Raw genomic sequence first — 24,124 nt, forward strand, 5'->3', positions numbered from 1 at the left:
GGGTTGCTGTCCTGTGTCTGGAAGGCATGGTGGGGTGCAGTGGATGGTTCTGGCCCTGGGTCCTGGCTTGGACACTTACTCCCTGTGCGAACCAGAGCAGGAGTTCCTGAGCCCCTTCGTGCTGTCCGTCCTTCTGTGTCATCCAGAGAGGGGGAATGCTACACTCTCTTTAAAGAAGGGACAGACACCTTCCGAGGGCTTCTTCATGAATGTCTGTTATCGCTACTGCTGACGTGTCGGGTCTGCTCTGCTTTCAACTGTCCTGCCCTCAGGATGACCTGCGGAAGGAGGACTTCAGTAGCATGGGTGCCCAGCTGCTGTACAAGATGATCAAGTCCAAGACCGAGTACCCGTTGCACAAGGCAATCAGAGTAGAGAGAGAGGATGTGGTCTTCCTGTATCTGATCGAGACGGACTCACAGGTACTGACGTGCTTTTGCCCAAACAAACCTGCTTGTTTTTCTCTAAAATGTCCCTCACTCCTTCAGGCCGTCACTGGCATGGTCTCTCATGTACCTGTGTCTGTGCCATCTGAGCTTTTCCTCTGATGCTCCTGAAAACCCTTTCGGCCTTGGCCCGTTGGCCGTTTCCAACGCGGCTTCCACGTGTGTAGGTCATTGCTGGAGCAGTACCTGACTTCCAGGTGCCAAAACCTGCTTCAGTTTTCTTTTGCTGCTGTAAGAAATTGCCACAAACCTAGGGGCTGAAATCAGCGTGGACAGGTCATCTTGAAGCATTTTTGGTTGGGAGTCCAGGGCGGGCCCATGTACGTTTGGGGAGGCGGCAGGGCGGGGTCCTTCCTGGAGGCTGGCGGAGAGAATCCCTTTCCCGATTGTTTGGCACGGTGGCAGAGTTTACTTCCTTGTGGTTACAGGACAAGTGTCCCCATTTTCTTGCTGGTTCTCAGCAAGGGGCTCTTCTGGATCTCCGGAAGCCACTACATTGCTCCCTCTTCTGGCCGGGACGGTGTGTCAAGTCCTCGCATCCCGTCTTTCTGACCTGCTCTTCTGCTTCCCTCTGTCCCTTCTCAGGACACGTGTGACCAGCTGGGTCCCTCCTGGGTAACCCAAAATGCATTCCCTCAAGGTCCTTAACCTTAATGACATCTTCAAAGTCTCTTTTGTTGGGGATCGTGGTACAGCTCCAGGGACTAGGACAGCGACATCTTCAGGGGCTATCACTCTGCTGACCGCAGTGCCCAGTGAGCCATTGCTTCTGACAGAGGGGAGCACAGCATGCTTTGTCCTGGGTGTCTGGCACCCGGGGAGTCATCCTGCTCTGTGGGGAATTTGATACTAAGCCATAGTCTCTTATGAAAATGTTAGCTGTTCGCCGTCGGGCTGTGACCCTCTGCCCTGGCCTTTGTGCTCCCACAGCAGTGTCTCCATTTCCATTTTGGTCCTGTACTGTCTTCCGCTGTGTTTGTGTCTGCTCTGGGATCCCTGCTAATTCTTTGTTCCCTGGGAGGCTTGTGCCCCAAGGAGGCCTGAGAAAAGTTCGTGAATTTATTGGGACTTGGAGAGTATGCAGTGTTAGAGCACTAAATTCAGTATTTATATAAAAAGATGGTATGTTAGAGTCCAATTGGGAGAGATTGAAATCAGCTGTATTCACTACTGACTGGGCACTAATTTACAAATTTGTGTGTGCAGCTCCCTGGAAAACTGAACGAAGTGGACCATAATGGAGACCTGGCTCTGGATCTCGCCCTGTCACGACGACTGGAGAGTATTGCCACCACGCTGGTTAGCCACAAGGCTGACGTGGACATGCTCGACAGGAACGGCTGGAGCTTGTTGCATAAAGGAATCCAGAGGGGTAGGAAGAAGCGGTATACCTTGTCTTCTTCTCTGCAAGCAATTTTACTTTCATCTGGGTAATTCTCGAAGATTCTATGACCCCGTGGCACACATTGTGAAAAGCCTTTTCCAGCTGCACATGATGAGAATCTGTGATTGGTGGGTAGGAGGACCTGGGGCTTGCGCCGTGTTCTTAGGCTCTTGTGGGGTCAGCAGTGCCCCTGGAGGAAGGGCCAGGGAAAGGGCACCTCCAGAAGGACCTTGAAGCTGTATGCCACGGATGTGCATCACTCTCTCGAGGACTTGTGGCAGGAGGACTTTACTTGTATCAGGGACTGTGAGAGGGAAAGGATCAAAACCACGCATGTCTAGACACACTCTTGGCTTCAGAATGTTCAGTTGGACGGGTTAGGCTTCTGTCCTGGCAGAGTGATGCAGCTTCATTTGTTCTCGGAAGGTTCTGGAATTGTAGCTGTATTGAGAGTATGTTGTTCATCGTGGGAAGAATATGGAAGTGATAGAATTAAGGTCAAAACATTTTAATCTTAATGCTACAAGGGAAAAAAGTACTAGTCTTTTTTGTTTTATTTTTCCCATTTTCCCATGGCCTTACTGATTTTTAAGTCCCAGACGGGTCCTGCTTGCGTCCACTTTACAGTAGTCGTATCTGACAGGGTGAGACGCGGTCTGGAGGCAGCGTTCCAGCACGGAGTGACAGCTCTCCCGACTGCCAGAAGCTTCGACTTGTAGATGACCTGAGTGAAGTACTTGGCCACAGCCACTCTTCTGTTTACGTGTGGACGGCAGGGACAGAACGCACTGATCTCCGCACGTCCGAGCCCTGTGCATTCCCCTCTGCGGTCATGCGACCAGCATGACTGCGCTCTGGTACCATGCTCTTTTTGTGCCGCTACACCATCGTTCTTACATTTGCTGTTGCCATTCATTCGCATGTTCTGTTGCTCACAAGTTGCTCCTGGGTGGTGGGATGTAGTCACTTCAAATATGGGCCTGTGGCAGCTGTGGCTTTGCTCTTTTTGGGCAAAGGTTTTAGTAAAAATATCCCTCAGAGCCATGTGTCAGTGTTCAGCTTGTTGGCTGGCGGAGAGGAAAATGTTGCTCATCAGCGGGAAGGAGCTCCTCGGAGAGGATGTCAGCGCCGAGAGCAGACGCGTTTCCCGGGTGGCGCTCCGCACAGTGTGCAGCCGTTGGGCACTTGGCGCACCGGGCGTGTGTGCAGTGGGGAAGGTTCCCACCACATGGGGAATTATTTTTCCCATACTGTGTGGTGTCTGAGATGTTTGTTTTGGAAACAAATACACTTGTTACTAAAAAAAAAAAAATCCCAGAATTCTATTTCTTTTCTCTTAGGGAGTTAAATTCTTATGTGTGTTGAAAAAGCATCTTGGGCGAGTTATTAAATATTTTGGTGATTGCTTAGTTACGAGAGTTGCCAAGAACTGGTGATGCCTTTCTGATGCTTGTTTTCAGGCGCCTTAATCTTCCTCTCTGAATTGGTCCGTTGCCTGAGAGCCTGTGTGTGCCAGCGTGGCCTGCATTGTCCTGATGCTTTCAGCCTGGAGAGCGGGGCTTGGTGTGGCGGGCCGAATGCTGGCGCTGGAGTGTGGGTGTGCTGGGGTTTGGATCTGGACTCGTGTGCCTGCTCGGGGACCTCCGGTCCGTCTTTCAGTCGCCACTGGGGTCTCCACTCCCTCTTGTGCAGAGTGGGGATCCTTGTCGTTTTCTAGTGTCGGCAGCCCGTGCGGCACGGTGACTGCCGGGTGGTGGGCGCAGCCCCTGGCTGCTGAGCCACCATCAGCTCCAGTCCCCATAGGGCTCTTTCCCTCTTCCTTCTGTAGCCTGCGCCGTCAGGCTGTGGACCTTCCAAAATGACTTCATTGAGTAATGTACTTCATTTTACCTGTTGGCCTTACTCGAAGTTCATTGCCATTTGAACAAAGATCTCTGTTTTGAGAGATGTGGGCTTGCTTCTGGGTGCCCACCGGAATCTGTGCCAGTCAGTTCCGTGAAGAATGACACGGGCAGCCGGTGTCTGTGGGCGAGTCCGTGGGAGGCAGACAGGTGGCCTGAGGCGAGAAGGTGACTCTCGCTGTTCAGGCGCAGCTGGCGCACAGCGGTGACCTCGTAGTAATCGGCGCCGTAGTTCTGCTCGCTGCTCGCGGTCCATTCACAGATGGCGCCACCGCCGGGGGCCACACGGGGCTGGCTGTGTTCGTGGTGAAGTCACTGGTTCCCTGAACACAGCCCCACTCCGGAAGCTGCACAAAAGAGCTTTGTGTGGAGTTTAGGTTTGATGTTGCTGCTGTTAGGGATACGCTGATGTGGACAAGCCATGTTGGTGAGGCCTCGTGCACCTGCTGTGCTGCTGGATGAGGACGAGGGAGTGACCGACTTCCAAGTACCAGATAGTCTCACTGTGATTGTTGCTGGTTTTTTCTTTTTTTTAAGATTGTATTTACTTATTTGACAGAGAGCGTGTGAGCGAGAGGGAGCATAAGCAGGGGAGTGGGAGAGGGAGAAGCAGGCTCCCGCCGAGCAGGGAGCCTGACTCAGAGCTCTATCCCAGGACTTGGGGCCATGTCCTGAGCCCAAGGCCGACACTTAACGCTTAACGACTAAGCCCCCTAGGCCTCCCCTATTGTAATTGTTTTTGGTGGAAATCTCTGTAAGATGTGTTAGAAGTTTTCTTCCTGACAGAAACTTTATAAATGGTGTTTTTGGTATTTTCCATTTTCTCCCTTTGCTCTGCTCTTTGATGGCCATCGTCTTTTCCCTCTAGACTGTGCACCCACGGGCTTTCCTTTAGTGGAAAACGTCCCCAGTTTTCAGTGTCCAGGAACTCCTCGATAGCTTCTTGTGTGGGGTGCATGCGTTTATGTGCATATGTGTATATAAGTAAGATAAAAGTCTTTGGCTCTTGATAATCAAGTAAGTCTAATCTAAAAGCTCTAAGTCTTTTAAGAGGGCTTAAGACAGACCGTTCCATTTCATTGTCCCTCTGCAATCCCTGTGCAGGCGGTGGTTGGGTGTCCTCGACCCTCGCTTCTGTGGGCCGTCTTGCCTGGTCGACCCTCTTTGTTTAGTGTGTCCAGGCTTCTCCGCACGCTGTCCATGTTTCTCTCTTAGTCTGGAATGTGTGCTGAGCTTGAAGGCGTGAAACCCCAGCCCTTCCCCCAGTATCACGCACCTTGTCTTCTCATCTTGAGGCCCTTTGTCCCAACAATCCTGAGTTTTCTTTCCAGAAGTGGCTTTGTCTGGGATATTGTATTCTGTTGCTAATGTTTGTACATATTCTCTCTTAGACGGAGTCTCTGGGGGCTGGTTTGTACCTCTCCGTGTACGCACGTGTGAATAGTGAAGGCCCCCCCCCAGCGTGGCCTCAGACCCGCGCGTTACCGTCACGCTCAGAGTGCTGCCGTTGGCCTGTGCGCAGCAGTCTGAATTTTGGTCCTTTGCTCATGATGTCGGTAAAGATTGCTCTTTCCCCCAGACCCCGGGAAAAAACGGAGGGCTAAAGAAGAGGCTGGTTAGAGAAATCTTAAGGTGCCTGAAGTCATAATTGATAGAATCAGAGCCAGTCTGTTGAAGTGGGACCTGGTAGCCTTGACCGGCCAATCCGTTTTCTTCCCAGACATTCCCCTGGTGCCTGTTTTACATAAGATGGAGCAGGCACAAGTTAGATCAGATGCGGATTAGTCAGCAGCTGATTGGCCTGTGGCTGCCGTGTACCTCCATGCCAGGGCTGATATTCTCTGGCAAGATGGTCCCTTGGAAAGAAAGTACAGAGCCCGTGTCAGGCTCTGCGCTCAGTAGGGAGTTTCCCTGAGGATTCTGTCTCTCCCTCTCCTGCTACCCCGTCCCCTGCTTGCACACGTGTGTGCGCATGTGCTCTCTCTCAAATAAATAAAATCTTTTAAAAAAATGAGCACGGGAATACAGATAACACTTGAGAATTTTGCCACTCTTGAAACCTTAAGCCTTATTCTACACATTGAGACTACAGAGTATAGTTGAAAATTAATGATATTGCAAGATATAGAAGAAAACTTGGCATAAATGACTTTGAAAAGAGAAAATTGTCATCTGGAGGTTGGGATTCAAAGGAGTGTACGTCTATCTCCAGCACTCACAGAATCGGACACAGAAGAGCATGTCTGGATGCAGAGATGAAAACAGGCCGTGCAACGGACACCGGCGTCTGTGATGTGTGTAGCCGAGTGGTTCTGCAGTGCCTTCAGCCGTGGGCGTCCACCCCCAGACTCCGCACGTGTGGAGTAGGAAGTCCACTGTCACGGCGGGTGCTCTGCATTCGGGGGCGCTGCCCACTGAAGAAGGGTGTGATTTTCAGGAAATTTATCCTGTAGACCTAGGTGAAGTGGTGACAGAATCCACAGAAAGTGTCCCTGAATCTTGCTGGGACGACTTAGCCAAGTCCCGAGTCACATCCACCAATTACACCTCGCCCGGCAGGGGAAGGAGGCAGGGAAAGGATGTTTCCTCTGGAGGACATCCCTGTAGTGAGCTCCTCCGTGCCCCCTGGAGGTTCCCTCCCACTGGGCAGAGTGCCTCGAAGCCACCGCCCTGCCTTTGTAACTGGGTGGCTTCTTTGTTCACAGTTCAGTAGCTTAGGGTGCTTTGCTGCCCTGGCCTTCTTGTCTTTCCTTTTCTTTCTTTAGTATTTTATTTATTTATTTATTTGAGTGAGAGTGAGAAGCACAGGTGGGGTGGGGCGGGGGGTGGCTAGAGGGAGAGGCTGACTCTGCGCTGAGTGGGGAGCCCCATGCACTGTGTCTAGTGAGTGCTTTTTGCTTGCTTTGAGTTGTAAATGGAACCAAATCCAAGGAAGATTGAATTGTAAGTGATCTTAGAGCAAATTTAATTGCTCAGTCCCTGTCAACCTCCAGGTTAACTTGACAGGCGTACTTTAACTGCTTTTCCACAAATATTTTTGACTTGAAGTCATCAGATTGCTTGGTTCCAAGTTTAGCCGCGCATTTGCAGAACTATATACCTTTAGTACTGTCATGCATACTTAATTCTTGGTAGTTTCCGTGTTTCCTCATAGACAGCAGTTTAAGCTGCCAGAGTTACTGGATCTTATGTCCGTTACTCTGAATTAGTTTGGTATCTGTACATGGTCCCAGGCAGACTCTTGCACCTGCAAATGCTCCAAGACTTAGGGAAGTGGAGGGGACTGAGGAGGAAGCTTTGTTTTGACAGCCACTTAGTTTACTTTGTGGAGTATTTGTAGAGCGATGTGTACAGAGTCTTGGTTCAGATGCTCAGATGGAAACTTCTTGTCGAGACTGTCATGTCCATGCATAGTAGGTGGCGAACATGTCAGGGCCATCCTCCGGTCAGGAACCTGGGTGTGAGTGCAGCAGATTGGTGGTAGGAGTGGACCGTGGTCAGGAAATGAGAGGGGCATGGATTGTGCTGGGGAGGAATCTTGAAGCTATCCTTGAGAGCTGATGGCAAGGGAGGTCTGTCAGCACAGAAGCCTGCTGTGCTTGGGTAGTGCCCTGGAGGCGAGGGGCAGGGCAGAGGACAGCAGTGAATCAGAATTGAATGAAGCCTTTGGAGTTCAATGATGTGACTTCCCGATCTAGGTGACAGGTTTCCACTTAGAGGTGTCCCTAAGGTTCTGCCAAGAACCGTTGCCCGATGTCCCTTCTCTTTGTCTGCAGTTTTTCTGACTTTCTGAGGACCAGAATAGGCCAATAGGTCTTGTCGTGGGTGACCGTTGTCTCTGTTGTTTGTTTTCCAGGAGATCTCTTTGCTGCCACCTTCCTCATTAAGAATGGGGCCCTTGTCAATGCTGCTACATTGGGTGCCCAGGAGACACCGTTGCACCTTGTGGCATCGTGCAGTGCAAAGAAGCACTCGGCAGCTATGATGTCTGAGATGGCCCAGATCGCAGAGGCCCTTCTGCAGGCCGGCGCCAACCCCAACATGCAGGACAGCAAGGGCAGGTGAGCGCCATGTCCACAGAGGTGTTCTGTGGGGCACACAACGGCACACAGCTACACAGCTAGCAGTTGGTGTCTCTGCTCAGGCTCCTTTGTTGGACCGATGAGAGGCATGACTAACCCAGGGGCGTTTGGGGAAATATTTCCGCGCTTGGAACTGAGGTCCATGGACTTGTAAGCAGTTTGTATCTTGTTCGGGGGCTCACCGGTCCAGCTCCTCCAAGGGCACTTTGTCCCAGCGTCCTCATCAGAGCTGGTGGGGTACCGGGAAGGGGTGGCGCACCCCATCTGAAGGCGGTCTGTGGTAATTCCATGAGGTCTGGGCGTGGGGAAGTCCTTTGGGTTAGGCCTGGTTCTCGCTGCGGGTAAGGACGCCGGCTCCCTTCGGCTTTCCACAGCATGTCTGACAGCTGTTCTCCTGTTTCTTTGTCCTCTGCCCAGAAGTGCCTTGTGGAGGATCCCCTGTGGTTCTGAGTCTACGGAAGGGCTGCCTCCCCACTGGGGCGGCCATGTGGGAGGAGAGAAGGGACCTCTAGCAAGTGGGCCCCACTCTCTGTAGTCACGGCTCAGTATTTTATACCTTGGAAGAGCCTCTCACAGATGGAGGACGGAGCTTCGTGCAGTTGTTGGAGTGGGAGACAGCTGTGTGTGGAGGGACCCCGCAGTGAAGACAGATGGGTCTCTGGGACCCCACTGTTGTGTGACGGTTACTTTATTTCCCCAAGTGATTGCTTCCTTTTCCTCTTGACTCTGTTGACTCTGACTTCCTCCAGCTGCAGCACCCGTGGGCGGCGTGTGCCTCTGAGTTGGGTGCTGGTGGGGGGGGGGGGGCTTCAGGGCCCGCGAGGGCTGAATAAAGGCCGTGAAGGGCAATCAGAAGTGCCTCCTTCAGTCCCTGCCTGTTGGCACGCGGTGTCTGAGCATAACCCAGAGTTACAGGAAGAAAAACATTTGCTTGCAGACTCACGGAGGGTAGGTGGCGAGGAACACACCCTCACGTGTAGGGACTGCTGTTTCCGAACGTGAGGAGCTGCTCAGTGAGGGTCAGCCGTTCACTGGAGGGAACCTTACAGATCTCCCTTCTGTGGGTTCCTGTTCTCTTGGCCCCTGGCTAGATGGAGCCCTAGAAGCAACTCCATTTTCATTCTTAGAGACTCATTCGTGCTTTTGGACAGCTGTTTTCCAGGGCACAGAGAGCCTCTGTTGCAGAAATGCGGGGTTCTCGTGTTGTCCTGAGCCGTGCCTGTTCTGCGCTGACCCCGCTTCTCTCTCGTCCCCAGGACGCCCCTGCATGTGTGCATCACGGCCAGGAATGAGCACGTCTTCAGCCAGCTGCTGCAGTGCGAGCGGTACGCGCGGGGCACGGCGGGAGAGCAGCGGGGAGGGTGGGATGACGCGTGAAAAATCGTTCTCGTCCAGTGTCCTCCAGTGTTACGAAGGTTAGTAAGTAAGAGCCGGACGAGCAGTGGTCGTTCCAAGTGTGCAGAAAGGGAAGGTGAGGCTGTGGCCGGTCGGGGTCTGCAGCGGACTGTGTGAGCTGTTGGCGTGGCTTCCTCACTTCAGGCTGGATCTGGAGCTGAAGGACCACGAGGGCAGCACCGCCCTGTGGCTCGCCGTGCAGTACGTCACCATGTCCCCCGACCACTCCGTGAACCCCTTTGAAGACCTCCCGGTGGTGAATGGGACCTCCTTTGACGAAAACAGCTTCGCAGCCCGACTCATCCAGCGCGGCAGCAACACCAACGCCCCAGACACGGTCACAGGTGATGCGGGGGTGCCCCTGCGCTGGGGCCCAGGAAGCACCACATCCACGTTTGTACCAAATGGCATGGTCTTATGAGATCATCTGCGCTTTTCACTGTAGTAACAGCCCAAGTTATTTTTTTTGACATCAGGCTTCTAGCAGTTTAGTGGGACTCTGGTCTGTGAGGCAGAAACACTCCGTTTACTGGGTGTTGGGGGCGTCTTTGCAGGGCTCCAAAGCTGCTTTTATGTGCTTAAAAACCGTATCCCTCAGGATTTTGGTTTTGCTGGGTTATAGCTGTGATGCTTAACGTTTTAGAAATTAAAACAGAAGTTTGTAGAAGTTGTGTTAGCTTAAAAAATAACAAACCGTTCTATGTTTAAGATGGCTTTATTTATTTATTTTTAATGAAGAATGATGTTTAAAACAAAATTAAGTGGGAGAGTGACTGGTTTTCTGGGTCTGCATCTGTAGTCAGCGTTTTGAGACAAGTTGTTTCGGTGAGAGCGTGGGAAGGAAACACACCCTGACGTGTTGACGTAGCTGGAGGAGGGCGGTGCGCTCCCCCGGGTCTGCAGCGAGCAGAGTGACCGGGCTGTAGCTGAGAGTCCGTCGCAGCGTGGGGCCTGGAAGCGTGCCCACCAGCTGCTCGTACTCTGTGATGCTGGACCCGCGACCCGTCTGCCTGCGAACGGCTCTGCTCCCGACGTGGTCCGGTCACACCGTGACTTGGTCATTTGAAAAGTGCTGGTTTGCGGAGTTAATGGCGTCTTCAAACGCGTTTGTATCTCAGAATGACGTGTCTAGTGTCGCCACTGATCGCATCAGAGGAGACTGTTGTCTTCCGGTATCGATTAGCAGTCAGACCTGCAGTTTTCGATTAAAGTTTCCCAAATTCTAATACTCACTTGAAAGATCCACATTTTATCATCCGGCACAAATACTGCCGGTTGTCATTAGAGAGAGAGGCTCGAGTTTGTGCTCCTTCTCAGGAGAGTGTCTGTCAGCTGCTCAGTTTGGGGAGCCGCGGCCATGAGTCCGGCCCCCTTGCCGGTGAGTCCAGCCCGCTGTGGGGCCCGCTGCGCCACCGCTGTGGGTTTGCGCGCACTGCTGGCTTCCTCACGCAGACGCTTCTCCTCTTTCATGTGAGTATGTGTTTATCTTGTGCTTCTCTGCTCAGACTTTAACTGCTGAATGAATATCCTTTTGTTGGATTGTCCCCCTTACAAAGGAAATGTCACACGGTTCTGAAAGGACGGGGACTTGCTGAAATTTAAGAAATTTAGTAATTTCTACTGCTTTATCAAGAACCCGCCCCTTTCTTGGCTGGTGCGTGGTGGTCAAGAGCACTGTGGGGACTGTGGGTTCGTGCTGGGGCCGCTGTCACTTGCGCTCAGGCCTCAGCGTGACCTGCCAGCCATACCGGTGAGCATGGGCACAAGCGAACATCCAAGGGTGGTGTTATGGGGACAGTTTTGACACAATGGGCCCCTGAAAGACTCAGGAACCCTCAGGAATCCAGCGACCACAGTTGCAAAGCCACTGTTGTAAGGTGGATATTTCCTTGATCTGACTTAGTAAGTTGTGCGGATATTTTAGGAAGGGTCCCTTTGTGATCGGTGTTGCTATGTGTGAAGCGTGGGTGGGTGCCACTGATGAGGGGGGTGGGCCCAGAAAAGGGGTGTGCGAAAAGAAGTTAGTAATTTAAATACAGATCAAAGTAGATCACCCCTCGGGTGACATGAAAGCTGAAGGCAGGGCACTCCACACCAGGGAATCAGGAAAGTCTCTGGAAAGGAGATTGTTACTAAATTACTCTTAATTTATAAAGGTATATTGGTTATTGGCCATAATTTTATTGGTTTTTAATGTAATTGTATTATATGAGCATCACGTTATATAAGAAATTGGTTCCTTGATGTTTAGGACTTGAACGTGGGGTTGATTTTTAAGATTAATTTATTTGAGAAAGAGAGTGGGGGTGAGAGAAGGAGCAGGAGGAGCGGGGGGCAGAGGGAGAAGCAGGCTCCATCCCACGACCCCGGGATCAGGGCCTGAGCCGAAGGCAGACTCCTGACTGACTGAGCCCCATGGGCACCCCGCAGATCTAGTTTTACGAAAGCTTAACACATGCTTGACAGGGGCCGTGTTCTGTCCCTGCAGCGCGCACACCTGTGCTCATGTCCCTGCACCATGCATGCTGCTCTGCTGCGCACTCTCCCCGTCACCAGCTGGGGGGCTGCTCGGCTTGCCTGTGCGGGAGGAGGATTACAGTTCTGCACTGTGGGTGTGGATCTGTCTATCGTCTCGCTGGCCATCCATTTTACTCCGTATACTTGGAGTTTCAGTGCAAGTTCAGGATGACTGTTTTTCCTTGTTCTGGTTGTCCTTATGCATGGAATGGCCTCAACGCCCTGTTTCTCAGCATAAGGCTGTGGCAGGTGGAGGTCGGTGTTGTTTGACAGGGAGGCCCGTGCTCATGTCTTGTGTGCCCTAGAGTGACTGCAGAAGTGAGGACGGGACCGTAGTTAGGGCTCACTTAAATTACAGCGGCTCTCTGCTAGGGATGCGGTCACGGTCTTGGAGGGAAAAGGGGAAGGGGCGTGAAAACAAAGCATTTGTCCTTTCTTTCATTTTCTTTTTTAAGTGGTTAAAGTGCGATTACTGGTTTCTGGAGTAGAAATCAGTGATAAATCACTTAGGTTTCCGGTGCTCATCCTTCAAATGCCTCCTCAATGCCCATCCCCCATCCAGCCCCTCCCCCACCCATCTCCTTTGGCAGCCCTGTTGTCTTTCAGTCTCTTATGCTTTGTTTCCCTTCCTCCTTTTCTTTTCCCCTTTCCCCTGTGTTCATCTGTTTTTTCCCTTAAAGTCCAGTGAGTGAGATCATGTTGTGATGACTCATTTCATGCAGCATGGTACAGTCTAGGTCCATCCACGTCATTGCAAATGGCCACATTTCATCCTTTCTGATGGTTGAGTAGCACGCCGGTGTATGTGTCTGCGTGTGCGCGTGTAAATACATATCACGTCTTCTCTAGCCATTCATCTGTCCATGGACTCTGGCTCTCCCCAGTTTGGTTCTTGTGGACGTTGCTGCTCTGAACACTGGGGTGCAGAGGCCCCTTCGGATCCCTGTGTCTGTATCTTTGAGGTGAACACCCAGTAGTGCGATGGCTGGGTCGTAGGGCAGCTGTTTTCAACTTTCTGGGAACCCTCCATGCCGCTTCCAGAGCAGCCGCACCAGCTCGCGTTCCCTCCTGCGGCGCACGAGGCTCCCGTTTCTCCACACCCTCGCCAGCACCTGTCGCTTCTTGTGTTGCTGATTTTAGCCGTGGCCCGTTTCTTTACCTGTTTTAGTCCTGGTTGCAGTTTGCATTCTCAGATAGCATAGCTGCAGCGCATGGGGATTTTGTGTTTATCTGAACTGGAAACAGGTGTTAGTGGAAAGGGAAACGCTGCTTTGGGGCTAGAACTATTCTACGAAGGAAGGAAGAAAAAAGGTGTTTTTTCCTCCCAAGATTTTTATTTAGGAAACAGTGCTAAAATCAGAACGTTTCTAAGCCACTTAAGGCCCTGGGGTAAGATGTAGAGGGCATTTTCTGGTGGAACTGAGCTCACATTGTGCTGCACGTGGTTGTTCCAGGTGCACGGGCGCTCAGACGACCGTCGCCTTCCCTGCACCCCGGCAGCATCTTAGCTGTACTGGTTTCATAAGGCTGGGGTGTTGTTGGCATCTAGCTGCCATGTGTGCAGAACAGACCCCTCACAGCAGAGTCCCCTGGCCAAAATGCCAGGAGCTCTGCTACTGAGAAACTGTGCTCTACCCGTCCTCAGCAGGAGCAGAACTTGCCTCTGGCCCTGGGCGGCGGCCAGTGGCAGACTCTGGGGGGATGAATGTCTCTGACTCCCAGACCAAGTCTTGGTTCTACCTAGACACGGGTCTGCCCAGCGTCTGCATCCACACGCAGAGACGGCCCGTGTGGGCGTGACGTGGGTGTGGGGTGCGGGCTTATCCGTCGTGAAAGGTGGGCGAGGAGGGGCTCGTCCTCGTGCAGGTGGAAGACGTGTGTGCTCCCTGTCTCCCAGGGAATTGCTTACTGCAGCGGGCAGCTGAAGCAGGGAACGAGGCAGCGGCTCTCTTCCTGGCGACCAGTGGCGCCCAGGCCAACCACAGGAACAAGTGGGTAAGTGTGCTGGGTGGCCAGGGAGGCAGTGTGGGTCCGTGCAAGAAAGGCAGTGGTGGATGTAGGGGGGAATTAGCTCTTTCTCAGTTTTTGTCTGAATAATACATGCAGTTGGTTAGAAAACCAGGCTGAAACGGGTGTTTTGTCCCCAGATACGGGGTTTGAGAGTCTTGTGCTTAATGATTCTGGTGGGATCATGGGGATCACTGAGCATTCCCAGTGCCAGTGTGGAGGGGAGGTGGCTGGAGCAGAAGATGGTCCCACAGAGGAGGACCCTGTTGTGAGGCCCTCTACACTGCGACACCATTCGATGGGGAAGGGCGCAGGGAGGGTGGCCAAGTCCTGTGACACAGGGCCACCGGATGCTCATTGAGGCTCTCCTCTCCGCAAAACCATTCGATTGGGAAGGGCTTGGGGGTGGGAGCTGAGTCTGGTGACACAGGGACACAGGATGCTCCGTGAGGCCCTCCTCGCTGTGACACTATTTGATGGGGAAGGGCGTGGGGGCGGGGGCTGAGTCTGGTGACACAGGGACACAGGACAGCGTGTGAGGCCCTCCTCACTGCAACACCAGTGGGTGGGGAGGGCGCGGGGGTGGGGGCCGAGTTTGGTGACACAGGGACACAGCAGTGGCAGGTGCACGTACAGTGCTGGAGACTGGAAAACTGAGGCGGCAACAGGAACACGTTAGTTAGAAATACGGAGGTTGCAGAAAACCAGCTGAGAGGTCAAAGTGGAAATTTCTTTCCAGGGAAAAACGAAGTGGGATGTTGCTTTGTCTCACAAGGAGCCTTGTCAGGTCTTGACTCTAGACCGATGAGGTGTAGTCTCCGTGAGAGTAAGGGACAGGCCTGCGTGTTTGATTTGAGTCCGTCTGTTTGAGTGGCAGGATGCTGTGTGTGTACGTCTGGGTGCCTGTTCTTCTGTGACTGTTCTGTCCTTGGAAGGACACAGAACCCTGGCACCGGAGTTTCCTTGGGGAGGGAGCTGGGTGGTGGGGACAGGGCCAGGAGGAAACTTGACGCCCTGTGTTCTTGTGCCTCTTGAGTAGTGAGATGAGTGTGTGGGATGGCAGTTTAAAGTGTTTTTAATGTCAGAAAGGAGGGGAAGGAGGACTTGATTCAAGCTCAAGACGGGGTTGATGGGAGCTGGGCAGAGAGCCCAGTGGGGGTGGGGCAGAAGGGGCGCGGTGGCCCCTCGGTAGTCCTGTCCCCACGGGGCTGCAGCTGAGGCTCTGCCCGCCTCCCTGGGGCTGGCTTCCGCGGCACGTCGGGCTTGTGTAGTCATAACCATGTGAAGGGCGGTTAGGAACGCTGTCGGACACCTACGAGAGAACGAGCCAGGGCGTTTGGAGGGCACTTGGCCGGCATTAAAGAAACAGAGGCTGATGGCACAGGGAAGGGAGGGACAGACCCGCAGGTGTGGGGCGCATCACTGTCAGCCAGTGGCAGGATGAGCCGAGGACGGTGACTGTCCCCAGAGACTCGGGTTTTGGTACACAGGCCGTCGTCATCGCTCCGGGACGGGCGCTCCCCTCCTGAGCGTGCTCTGAGGTGCGCCGTTTGCTTCCATTCAGGGAGAAACCCCGTTGCACACAGCCTGCCGCCGCGGCCTGGCCGGCCTCACTGCAGAGCTGCTGCAGCAGGGTGCCAACCCGAACCTGCAGACGCAGGAAGCCCCGCCGCCACCAAGGGAGGCTGCGTCTGCCAGCAGCCCTGCGCACAGCGTCTACCTGCAGACCCCGCTGCACATGGCCATCGCCTATAATCACCCCGACGTGGTGTCTGTCATCCTGGAGCAGAAAGGTGGGCAGTGGGGCCTGCCCTGCGCCTTCGAGCGGCAGCTCTGAGTTGTGAGTTGTAGAGTTGATGCTGCTTCCACTGGGTAGTCTTGTCGCCCAGATCCTTCCAGGTCAAGTGAGACGAGCGTGTCCTCTGGCTCCTGACCGCTGTTGCCCCACGTACAGCTTTTAGGACAGGGCCTGCCCATTGCATGCCACCTGTCAGGTTATGGCTTTAGAACCGGTGACTGCCTCTCACGTGGATGTTTTCCCAACGCCCTGTGTCGGCGTGAGCAGCGTCCGAGGACCCTGCGGCCCCAAGTCCTGCTCAAGTCAGCTGTCCTGCTCAGCCTCCCTGACAGGAGCACTGTGGGAGGAGCGGGAAGGAGGGCCAGGGGCAGCCCCTGCCGTGGGGAGGCCCACTTCCCCAGAAAGGCATGCTCGGGTGCTCCCGTTTCCTGGCCTGGCTCTTGTCTTCCTCTTGCCCTGTCCCTGTGACAGTCAGCGTGCCTCTGCCATGTGCCTCTGGAAGGGAGCGAGGCTGTAGGTAGAGGCACTTTCTGGGGTCCTCACGGGAGTGTTGCGGTGGTGGGAATTCCCATGCCAGGCCATGGCTTTGACCCTTTCTTCGGCAGTCAGGTATCATTTGTGTTTGCATAGTGGGTTTGTTTTCCTTCTGTGAAGATTCACTATTTTAAGCATTAAAAACTTACTTTTTCCCTAAGCTCTGCTCCAAAATACCAGGTTCCCGGGCTTCCACCCCCCACAAGAAGATTGGTGAACTCTCTGTGTAGAGGTGATTCTGTTCTAGTCGGTCAGTTAGTTGGAAACTAATGTGGTCCATGGATGGTGAAATCAAGTGTGTGTTTCCTTTAAAAATTTTAGCTAATGCTCTTCATGCCACCAACAACTTGCAAATCATTCCGGACTTCAGCCTTAAGGACTCCCGAGACCAGACGGTGCTGGGCCTGGCATTGTGGACGGGTAAGGGATGCCGGGAGCTGCCGGCGTCCAGATGGACCTGCGTCATAAGGGTTGAGGGCGGGGAGGTGGGCGGGGAGGGGCTGCACGCGTCATGGGGTTTGGGTTAAGCCTGTAAAACCCCGTGGAAGCCGTTGGCTTTGAGACGTCGAGGGGGCGTGGGTGTGTTGCGGTGAGGTGTCGGGCGCGTGGGGCAGTCAGGGCCTGTTTGCGTCCCAGGCATGCACACGATCGCGGCACAGCTGCTGGGCTCTGGGGCCGGCATCAACGACACCATGGCGGATGGGCAGACCTTGCTGCACATGGCCATGCAGCGGCAGGACAGCAGGAGTGCGCTCTTCCTCTTGGAGCACCAGGCGGACATAAACGTCAGGTGGGCGGCGCCGTGCTCTCCCCGCAGGACCCGCTCCCGGCGCACTGGGCCCGGGGGTGGCAGAGGGGAACCCTCCAGGACCAGGCCACGAAACCGCACAGAGCTCACTGAAAGGACAGTCCAGAAGCTGTTGTTTAGAGAGCGATCTCGCGCTCAACAAACAACATTCCAGCTAGTGAGCTGTCCAAAGGGCTTGGGGGAGAAATGCGGAGTTTGGTTTCTAGTGTTCCCGTATTTCCAGAGGAATTTATCAGTATCTCTAGTGTCAAGTGACCTGGAATGGCTGAGGAGAGGGAGCGGTCAGTCAAGTGCATGGCGGCAGGTTACTGACCTGCTGCGAGAAGCAGCCGTATGGCCGAGTGCACACCAGTACACACAGGCGCTGCGTTACCATCTGGGGGCACTGGGGTGGCTCAGCTGTATTTTTAAAAAGGCAGAAGGGACAGAGGCTGCTGACAGGATAAAGTGCTCTGAGGGAGTGCTGGTTAGCGTGAGCGACATGCTTTCTGGCCTCTGGAATGCGCTGGGGCACGCGTTGGGCTCCGGCTACAAATGTTGGCTTTGGGTGGGTGTCCTCGCAGGACTCAGGACGGGGAGACAGCCCTTCAGCTGGCCATCAGAAACCAGCTTCCGCTCGTGGTGGACGCCATCTGCACCCGGGGCGCGGACATGTCCGTGCCGGATGAAAAGGGGAACCCCCCGCTGTGGCTCGCCTTGGCAAACAGTCTGGAGGACATTGCATCCACCCTGGTGAGACAGGCTCAGCTCCGGCCTCCGTTTCCGCATGGGGGCCTTTGTGTCTGAGACTGAGTTGCTGTCTGCCTAGTGGTCGCAAGGAACAAGAGAGCCGCCAGCAGCCAGTCGGGTCGAGGATGAGCAGTGGAAAAGCCTCTTTAGGAACTTGCAGTTCAATGTGATCTTTCCAGCACTTTCTCTTAGGCTGTCTTTACCAGGACTGCCAAGATGCCAGAGAGCTGGGGTGCCTCCTCAGGAGGCCTTGGGTGTGGGCTGCTTTCACGGATACCATAGTGACAAGTCCTCAGAGCTCTGGTTTATCTCCCTTACTCAGAAGACAGGCCCCAGGAAGTCCTCACCAAGCTATCTGATGTGCCTGGTCCCTGCCAGGGGTGCACTGTGCAGCTGGGGCTTCACGTAGCTGATGGCGACATTCCCTGTGAGTTACAGGCGTGTCACTGAGGCCACAGGAGTGCGTCTGTTTTCTGTCCCTCCTGGGACAGGGCTCCCAAGGGTGATGATAATGTTGTCTTTCTGTCTTTCTTGTGTTTCCCAAATCCATCCCACAGGACCTGGCACAAAGCATATTTTAATCAGTGTTCTACAGATTAGTATCACTAGCAGTAGATTGTCAGCTGTATCTTGCCTGAAAACAGTGAATCTTATGGTGTACCTAGAGCTCAGAGGGGATAATAGAGTGACTTTGCTGGGCAGTGTTTGTGAGTCACTTGTGTTTTCTGCAGGTCAGACACGGCTGCGATGCCACGTGCTGGGGCCCGGGGCCCGGGGGCTGCCTGCAGACACTCCTGCACAGGGCCATCGATGAGAACAACGAGTCTACCGCCTGCTTCCTTATTCGCAGGTGAGAGAACCCCCAGTGTCTCCTCGTGTCCTCTTCCTCAGCTGCGGTCTTGGCATGCCTTGGTGGGTCTTACATCCCCATGAAGGCTGTCAGAGGGCCCCTGCTCTGTGAAGTCAGCCAGTGAAGGCACTTGACCCGCTTCTGAGGAGAAGGGCTTGTGTGCCCATGTCGCAGTCTCGAAGCTGAGCCAGCTTCCTGCTCTGGGGGCCCTAGACGCTCCCGTAGTCCCATCAGGCCAGTTCACACAGTGCAGGCAGGAGGCTGGGGCGGAGGAAACCAGATGGCGCCTATGGGGACCCCCCCGGGCCCCCGCCCGCTGAAGGTGCATGAGCCCTAGCAGGTCCATGGCACGCTCAGGGTGCAGTATGCACGGTGGGGACCTTTAGAGCAGTGGTTCTCAAGATGATCGCACACACATCCCTGGGGGGGCTTTGAAGAGTTCTGATGCCCAGGCTGCCCCCAAGACCAAAGGAAAATCAGTGGGGTCAGACCTGGACGTCGGGTTGTGACTGAGATAGCTGTCCTGGCCACGGCAGCAGCACGTTGGGCGGGTGAGGCTGCTGCTGTGCACTTGCTGACGAGCCTCCGGCTGGGTTGGGAGCCTGGCTCTTGGAGCCCGCCTCTCATGTCCCCCTCGCTTTCAGCGGCTGCGATGTGAACAGTCCCAGGCAGCCCGGTCCTAACGGAGAAGGGGAGGAGGAGGCCAGAGACGGGCAGACCCCCTTGCATCTGGCAGCCTCCTGGGGGCTGGAGGAGACAGTACAGTGTCTTCTGGAATTTGGTGCCAGTGTAAACACACAGGTATGGAGAATTTCTCTTTCCAGGAGAGGGATGCTGACGGCAGAATTAGGGAGTAATCTCTTACCTGCTTTGCAGGTAAGAGAGCCTTGCAGACTCTTGGTCCTGGGCCTCAGTGTGGCCGTGAGTGGGGCTAAGGGACAGGTGGATGGAGTGACTTCCCCTGGGTCACACAGTCTGCCCTGTAAATTGCAAGACTTTCAGGTGAAGATTCTCCCACTCTGTGCCTTTGTCCTTCCTACAGCGTGAGGAGTGTTCCTTCGGTCAGCTTCTCTTGGCCTCTCACCTCCGTTGGTTGTCCGTCTCTGTGGGGAGTTTGTCCGAGACTCAAGCTGAGTACTGTACTCAGCTGTCCCCGGAGCTCCGTGGAGCACCCGAGTCATGTTCCTTGGTGCTCGTCGGTATCCCGGCCCGTGAGGACGTAGGCTGCCTGCCGCCGAGTGGGCGGTGGTCTCAGGCGAGCCTGACTGCTGGTTCATCTTCCGAACCAAGCGTGTTTGTGTCCCTGGATCACTGGAGTGTGAGGGAGATGCCCACGGCTTCTGGTTTTCTCTGGGCTTGGACTCTTGAAAAGCTGATTGCGGATGCAGGGGGGCAGTATCGGTTCTCAGACCCGATCTCATTTGATCCCCTTCCTGTTTCTCCCCTCGTTTCTCCTTGCGTCTGGACACTGAGCTTGTGTCTGTCCCTGCAGGACGCGGAAGGGAGAGCACCTGTGCACGTGGCCATCAGCAACCAGCACAGCGTCATCATTCAGTTGCTGATCTCCCACCCCGATATCCACTTGAACGTCCGCGACAGACAGGGGCTGACCCCTTTCGCCTGCGCCATGACTTACAAGAATAACCGGGCGGCGGAGGCCATCCTCAAGCGGGAGTCCGGGGCTGCCGAGCAGGTGAGGGACGCACACCCAACACTGTGTTCCACTGCCCGAGCTTGGGGGACCCCGTGACGCGGAGACTAACCGATGTCCCCAGCCGAACGGGTCTCTTCTCACGAAGACACCTGTGCTGAAAGTGCTTTCCTCTTTCCTGAAGTCCGGCCGTTCCGGCGGACTGTCGGTGCTGGCGGAGAGTGGAGTGCTCTGCCCCGTGTCAGCCCTTTGCTGGTGCCCCGCGCACAGGGAGGCTGAGGTGGCCAAGTCCCGGCCGGGGCGTCATTCTGTGGTGTGCCCCAATGGTGTCCTCATGTGCCTCTCCTTGGTTTCCTGGTCGTGGTGATGAAGGTCTTCTGGAGCTGTGAACTGAACAGGAGGAGCGGCTGGTGTGGGGGCAGCTCTCCAGGGAGAGCGTCTCTGAGGAGTGGGGCTCCGTCCGGGTGGCAGGCTCAGGCCCCCCATTCTCTGTGCTGCTTCAGGGGTTGGCAAAGGGCCGGCCTCAGGGCGTCCAGGTGGGACTGAGGTCCCCGTCAGGGTTCATGAGTAGCTGCCGAGGGCAGTGACGTGGAGATATGGCAGCTGAACAGAAGGAAGTCCTGGCGCGGCAGATGAGCCGTTTTGGAGCTTAGGCTGCCCTGGGCTGCTGGCTTTGCGTTGGTGTGTGAGCGGGCTGCGGGCGCTGCCGCAGGGTTGGGAGCGGGCGCTGCCGCAGGGTTGGGAGCGGGCAGCCCCTCGTGTTTCCTCATACACAAGGGAGTCGGGCTTGGTGGACCAGAGTCCTTTGTAGAAACACTGCCTGGGACAGCAGCACGTGCTGTGTGTGTGGCTGTGGGTGTGTGAGCGCTGCCCCCTCACTTCTCACCGAGCACTCGGGGAAGCGATGGCTCTTGTAGCCACAACTTCTCTGGCCAATTGCACGGAGCTCCAGTCTGCAGCAGGCTGGTGGCTGCCTCCCCGCCGCGTGCTCTTACCCTGTAGCTTGATGGAGGAGGAACCTTGTGCAACTGCTCGGGGTCGGGCTGCTGTTGCTGCTGAGGTGGGGGGTCCTGGTGGTTGGTCTGAGCCAAGCAGGGGACCCCACAGCTAGTCTCTGCCTTCTCCTTTCTCCCCGAGCGCCCCCTTCCTTTCCCATCCGCAGGTCGTCTCTTTCTCAGTTTTCCAGATCAGCTTCTGCTGCTGGAGGGTGCCAGGGCCTTGCACATGCGACCAAATGCACACATGTTGTGGCGGGTGGGGGGCACGTGCAGTGTGGGCTATTGGAAGGAGCCTCCTGGACCTGAGGGGTTGGCCACACCATCGCCTCTGGCCCGTGCTCAGGAGGCTCCCTCGTGAGGGAGGCCCACTAATGTTTTGGCTCCTTCTCGTTGCCTTAGGTGGATAACAAAGGCCGGAATTTTCTCCACGTGGCAGTTCAGAACTCTGATATCGAGAGCGTCCTGTTCCTGATCAGCGTGCAGGCAAATGTGAACTCCAGAGTCCAGGATGCATCCAAGCTAACCCCTTTGCACCTTGCCGTCCAAGCGGGCTCAGAGATCATCGTCCGCAACTTGGTACGTGCTGCGAGCAGTGTGTGGGACCTGTGGGCTGGGTCGTGCCGTGTGCAGGAGCTCTCATCACTGCTGTTCTGGCGGGTTTTCTGAAGTGCTGGCATGAATTTGGGGAGCTAAGCCAGTGCCCTTGGGGGAGCCCTGTGTCTGTGGCAGTGCATCCTGAGAGCCCAGACGGCGCCGTGCGCAGGTGCTGGGGTGAGGCCTTGGGGGAAAGCAGGATCCAGGGCAGGCCCGGCCGCAAGGGCAGGGAGGCCTACGTCTGCACCAGCGCCAAGTGTGTGCTCTCAGGGCTGCTGGCACACGCTTACGTACTCTCATCAGTATGTCCCATTGTGGTATTTTCCGGGGTACGTCACAGTGGTTCAGTATTCGTGTGGAGCGCAGAGTGACCACCACGGCACGTCTAGTTAACATCTGTCACACACGGGTACACACGCTTTCTTCTGATGAGAACTTTTAAGATTTACTCTTCGCAATTTCAGGTGCGCGGTGTGGTATTACCTGTGGTTCCCGTGCTGTGCATTACTGCCCCAGGACTTACGTGTTTTATTTATTTTTCTTTTTAAGATTTATTTATTTATTTGAAAGAGAAAGCAAGCACGCACAAGCAGGGGCAGCAGCAGAGGGAAAGGGAGAAGCAGGCTCCCGCTGAGTAGAGCCCCATGTGGGGCTCGATCCCAGGACCCTGAGATCATGACCTGAGCCGAAGGCAGAGGCTTAACTGACTGAACCGCCCAGGCGCCCTGGACTTATGTATTTTGTAACTGGAAGATTGTACCTTTTGACTCCCTTCACCCATTTCAGCACCCCACACCCCCCTCTCCGAAAATCGGCAGTCTGTTCTCTGTACCTGTGAGTTTGGGTTTTTGATTTTTAGATTCTCCATGTAAGCGGGGTCATATGGTGTTTTGTCTTTCTCTGCCTTATTGCATGGAGCCTAATGCCTTCAGGGTGCACCCATCTTGTTACAGAAAGCATGAGCTCGTTGTCTCTGGCTAAGTTGTGCTGGCCATGTGCGCATGCTGCGTCATTCCCCGTTCGTCGGTCATGCACCCTGGATCCGCTTCCTGTCTTGGTTTGGCCTGTAAGGCTGCGGCGGATGTGGGTGCAGATAACGCCCAGTGTTTGTCCCACAGCCCAGGACGCGCGTGCACGCTGGAGCCCTCCCCTGGGCTGCGGTGTGTGGCGTGCGGGCGTGGCTGCAGGCCCAGCCTGAGCTGGCTGGTCCGCCTGTGCCTCTGCGCAGGCCCCAGCTGTGCAGGGTGCTGCAGGTGCCTGTGTAGAAGACGGGTCCCACACTCGCAGGCGTCTGCCTCTGCTCTCTGTGGAGAACTCAAGGAGTCCAAGAGCAGGTCCAGACTATCAAGAGTTCCCGTGCTGGTTGTGCTGGTTGGTTTGTGTGATACTAAAGGCATTTTAAAGCTTTTTTACAGTGTGCAAGAAACTTGCTCCTTTATCTTTTTTTTCTTTAAATAGCGATTTTCCTTTCAATGAATATCCAGTAGTGAAATTACTGGGTCACATGGTGTTTCCGTTTCTCATATTTTGAGGAACATCCGTGCTGTTCTCCAGAGTGGCTACAGCAGCCTGCTCACCCACTGGCCGTACACGAGGGTCCCCGTTCTCTGCTCCCTCGCCGGCCCCTGCTGTCTCCCGTGCTGCTGATTTTAAGCCCTTCTGACCGGGGTGACGTGGTATCTCATCGTGATTTTGATTTGCGTTTCCCTGATGCCGCGTGATGTTGCACATCTTTTCCTGTGTCTGCTGGCCATCTGGACGTCTTCTCTGCAGAACTGTCAGGTCCTTCTGCCTGTTTTTACATTGTTTACTTACTCATCGGGTATTGAGTTGCGGTGAGTTCTGTGTATATTTTGGATGTTGGCCCCTTATCAGATGTGTGACTTGCGCATACGTTCACTCGTAGTTCACGCCTTTTCATTCTGTTGATGATTTCCTTTGCTGTGCAGACGTTTTTTAGTTTCTGGCCCAGCTTGTTTATTTTCACTTTTGGAGTCAGATCCAGAAATCATCGCCAAGATTGACGTCAAGGAGCTGATCACTCCTTAATTCTCGAAACCACTCAGAGAGGTGTAGGAAAATTTTCACATCTTACAAAGCAGAAAATGTAAGCCCAGAAAGAAGTTTCCCTCGAGATATGAGGTGGTCAGTAGCGTGACTGGGATTTTAGCCATTTCTGTTCAGCTGCAAACCCTGTCTTTCCCAGTGCGACACAGTGCCACCCAGGCGGGGCACAGTCCGAGCAAGGACGTGGAGACTAGAAAGTGCGTGTGAGTGCTTCACTAGGAAGGTTCAGTTGGAATTTCGGGAGGGTGTTGGAGCTGTGGTTGGAAGGGCAGGTAGGGACCAGATTGGAGGGTGTGACACGTCAGACCTAGAACTGTGAGCAGCCTTTTTCCTTTTGGTGTGGAGAAGCCAAGCAAGTGTGTG

The 24,124-nt window shown here is 54.6% G+C and overlaps 1 protein-coding gene across 1 annotated transcript in view; it reads left to right on the plus strand.

Annotated features, from left to right (window-relative positions):
- ANKFY1 (ankyrin repeat and FYVE domain containing 1) overlaps positions 1-24,124 on the plus strand; it is a 73,241-nt gene that overhangs the window by 41,267 nt on the left and 7,850 nt on the right. The window contains exons 6-19 of the mRNA XM_059379832.1: positions 273-422; positions 1,653-1,818; positions 7,588-7,792; positions 9,070-9,138; positions 9,353-9,552; positions 13,623-13,720; positions 15,297-15,525; positions 16,386-16,484; positions 16,701-16,854; positions 17,436-17,604; positions 18,333-18,451; positions 19,096-19,252; positions 19,944-20,144; positions 21,500-21,676. Of these exons, the coding sequence (XP_059235815.1) occupies positions 273-422; positions 1,653-1,818; positions 7,588-7,792; positions 9,070-9,138; positions 9,353-9,552; positions 13,623-13,720; positions 15,297-15,525; positions 16,386-16,484; positions 16,701-16,854; positions 17,436-17,604; positions 18,333-18,451; positions 19,096-19,252; positions 19,944-20,144; positions 21,500-21,676 (2,193 nt within the window). The remainder of the gene's footprint in view (positions 1-272; positions 423-1,652; positions 1,819-7,587; positions 7,793-9,069; positions 9,139-9,352; positions 9,553-13,622; positions 13,721-15,296; positions 15,526-16,385; positions 16,485-16,700; positions 16,855-17,435; positions 17,605-18,332; positions 18,452-19,095; positions 19,253-19,943; positions 20,145-21,499; positions 21,677-24,124) is intronic.

Source organism: Mustela nigripes, chromosome 16 (assembly GCF_022355385.1).
Source record: "Mustela nigripes isolate SB6536 chromosome 16, MUSNIG.SB6536, whole genome shotgun sequence".
NCBI lineage: Eukaryota > Metazoa > Chordata > Mammalia > Carnivora > Mustelidae > Mustela > Mustela nigripes.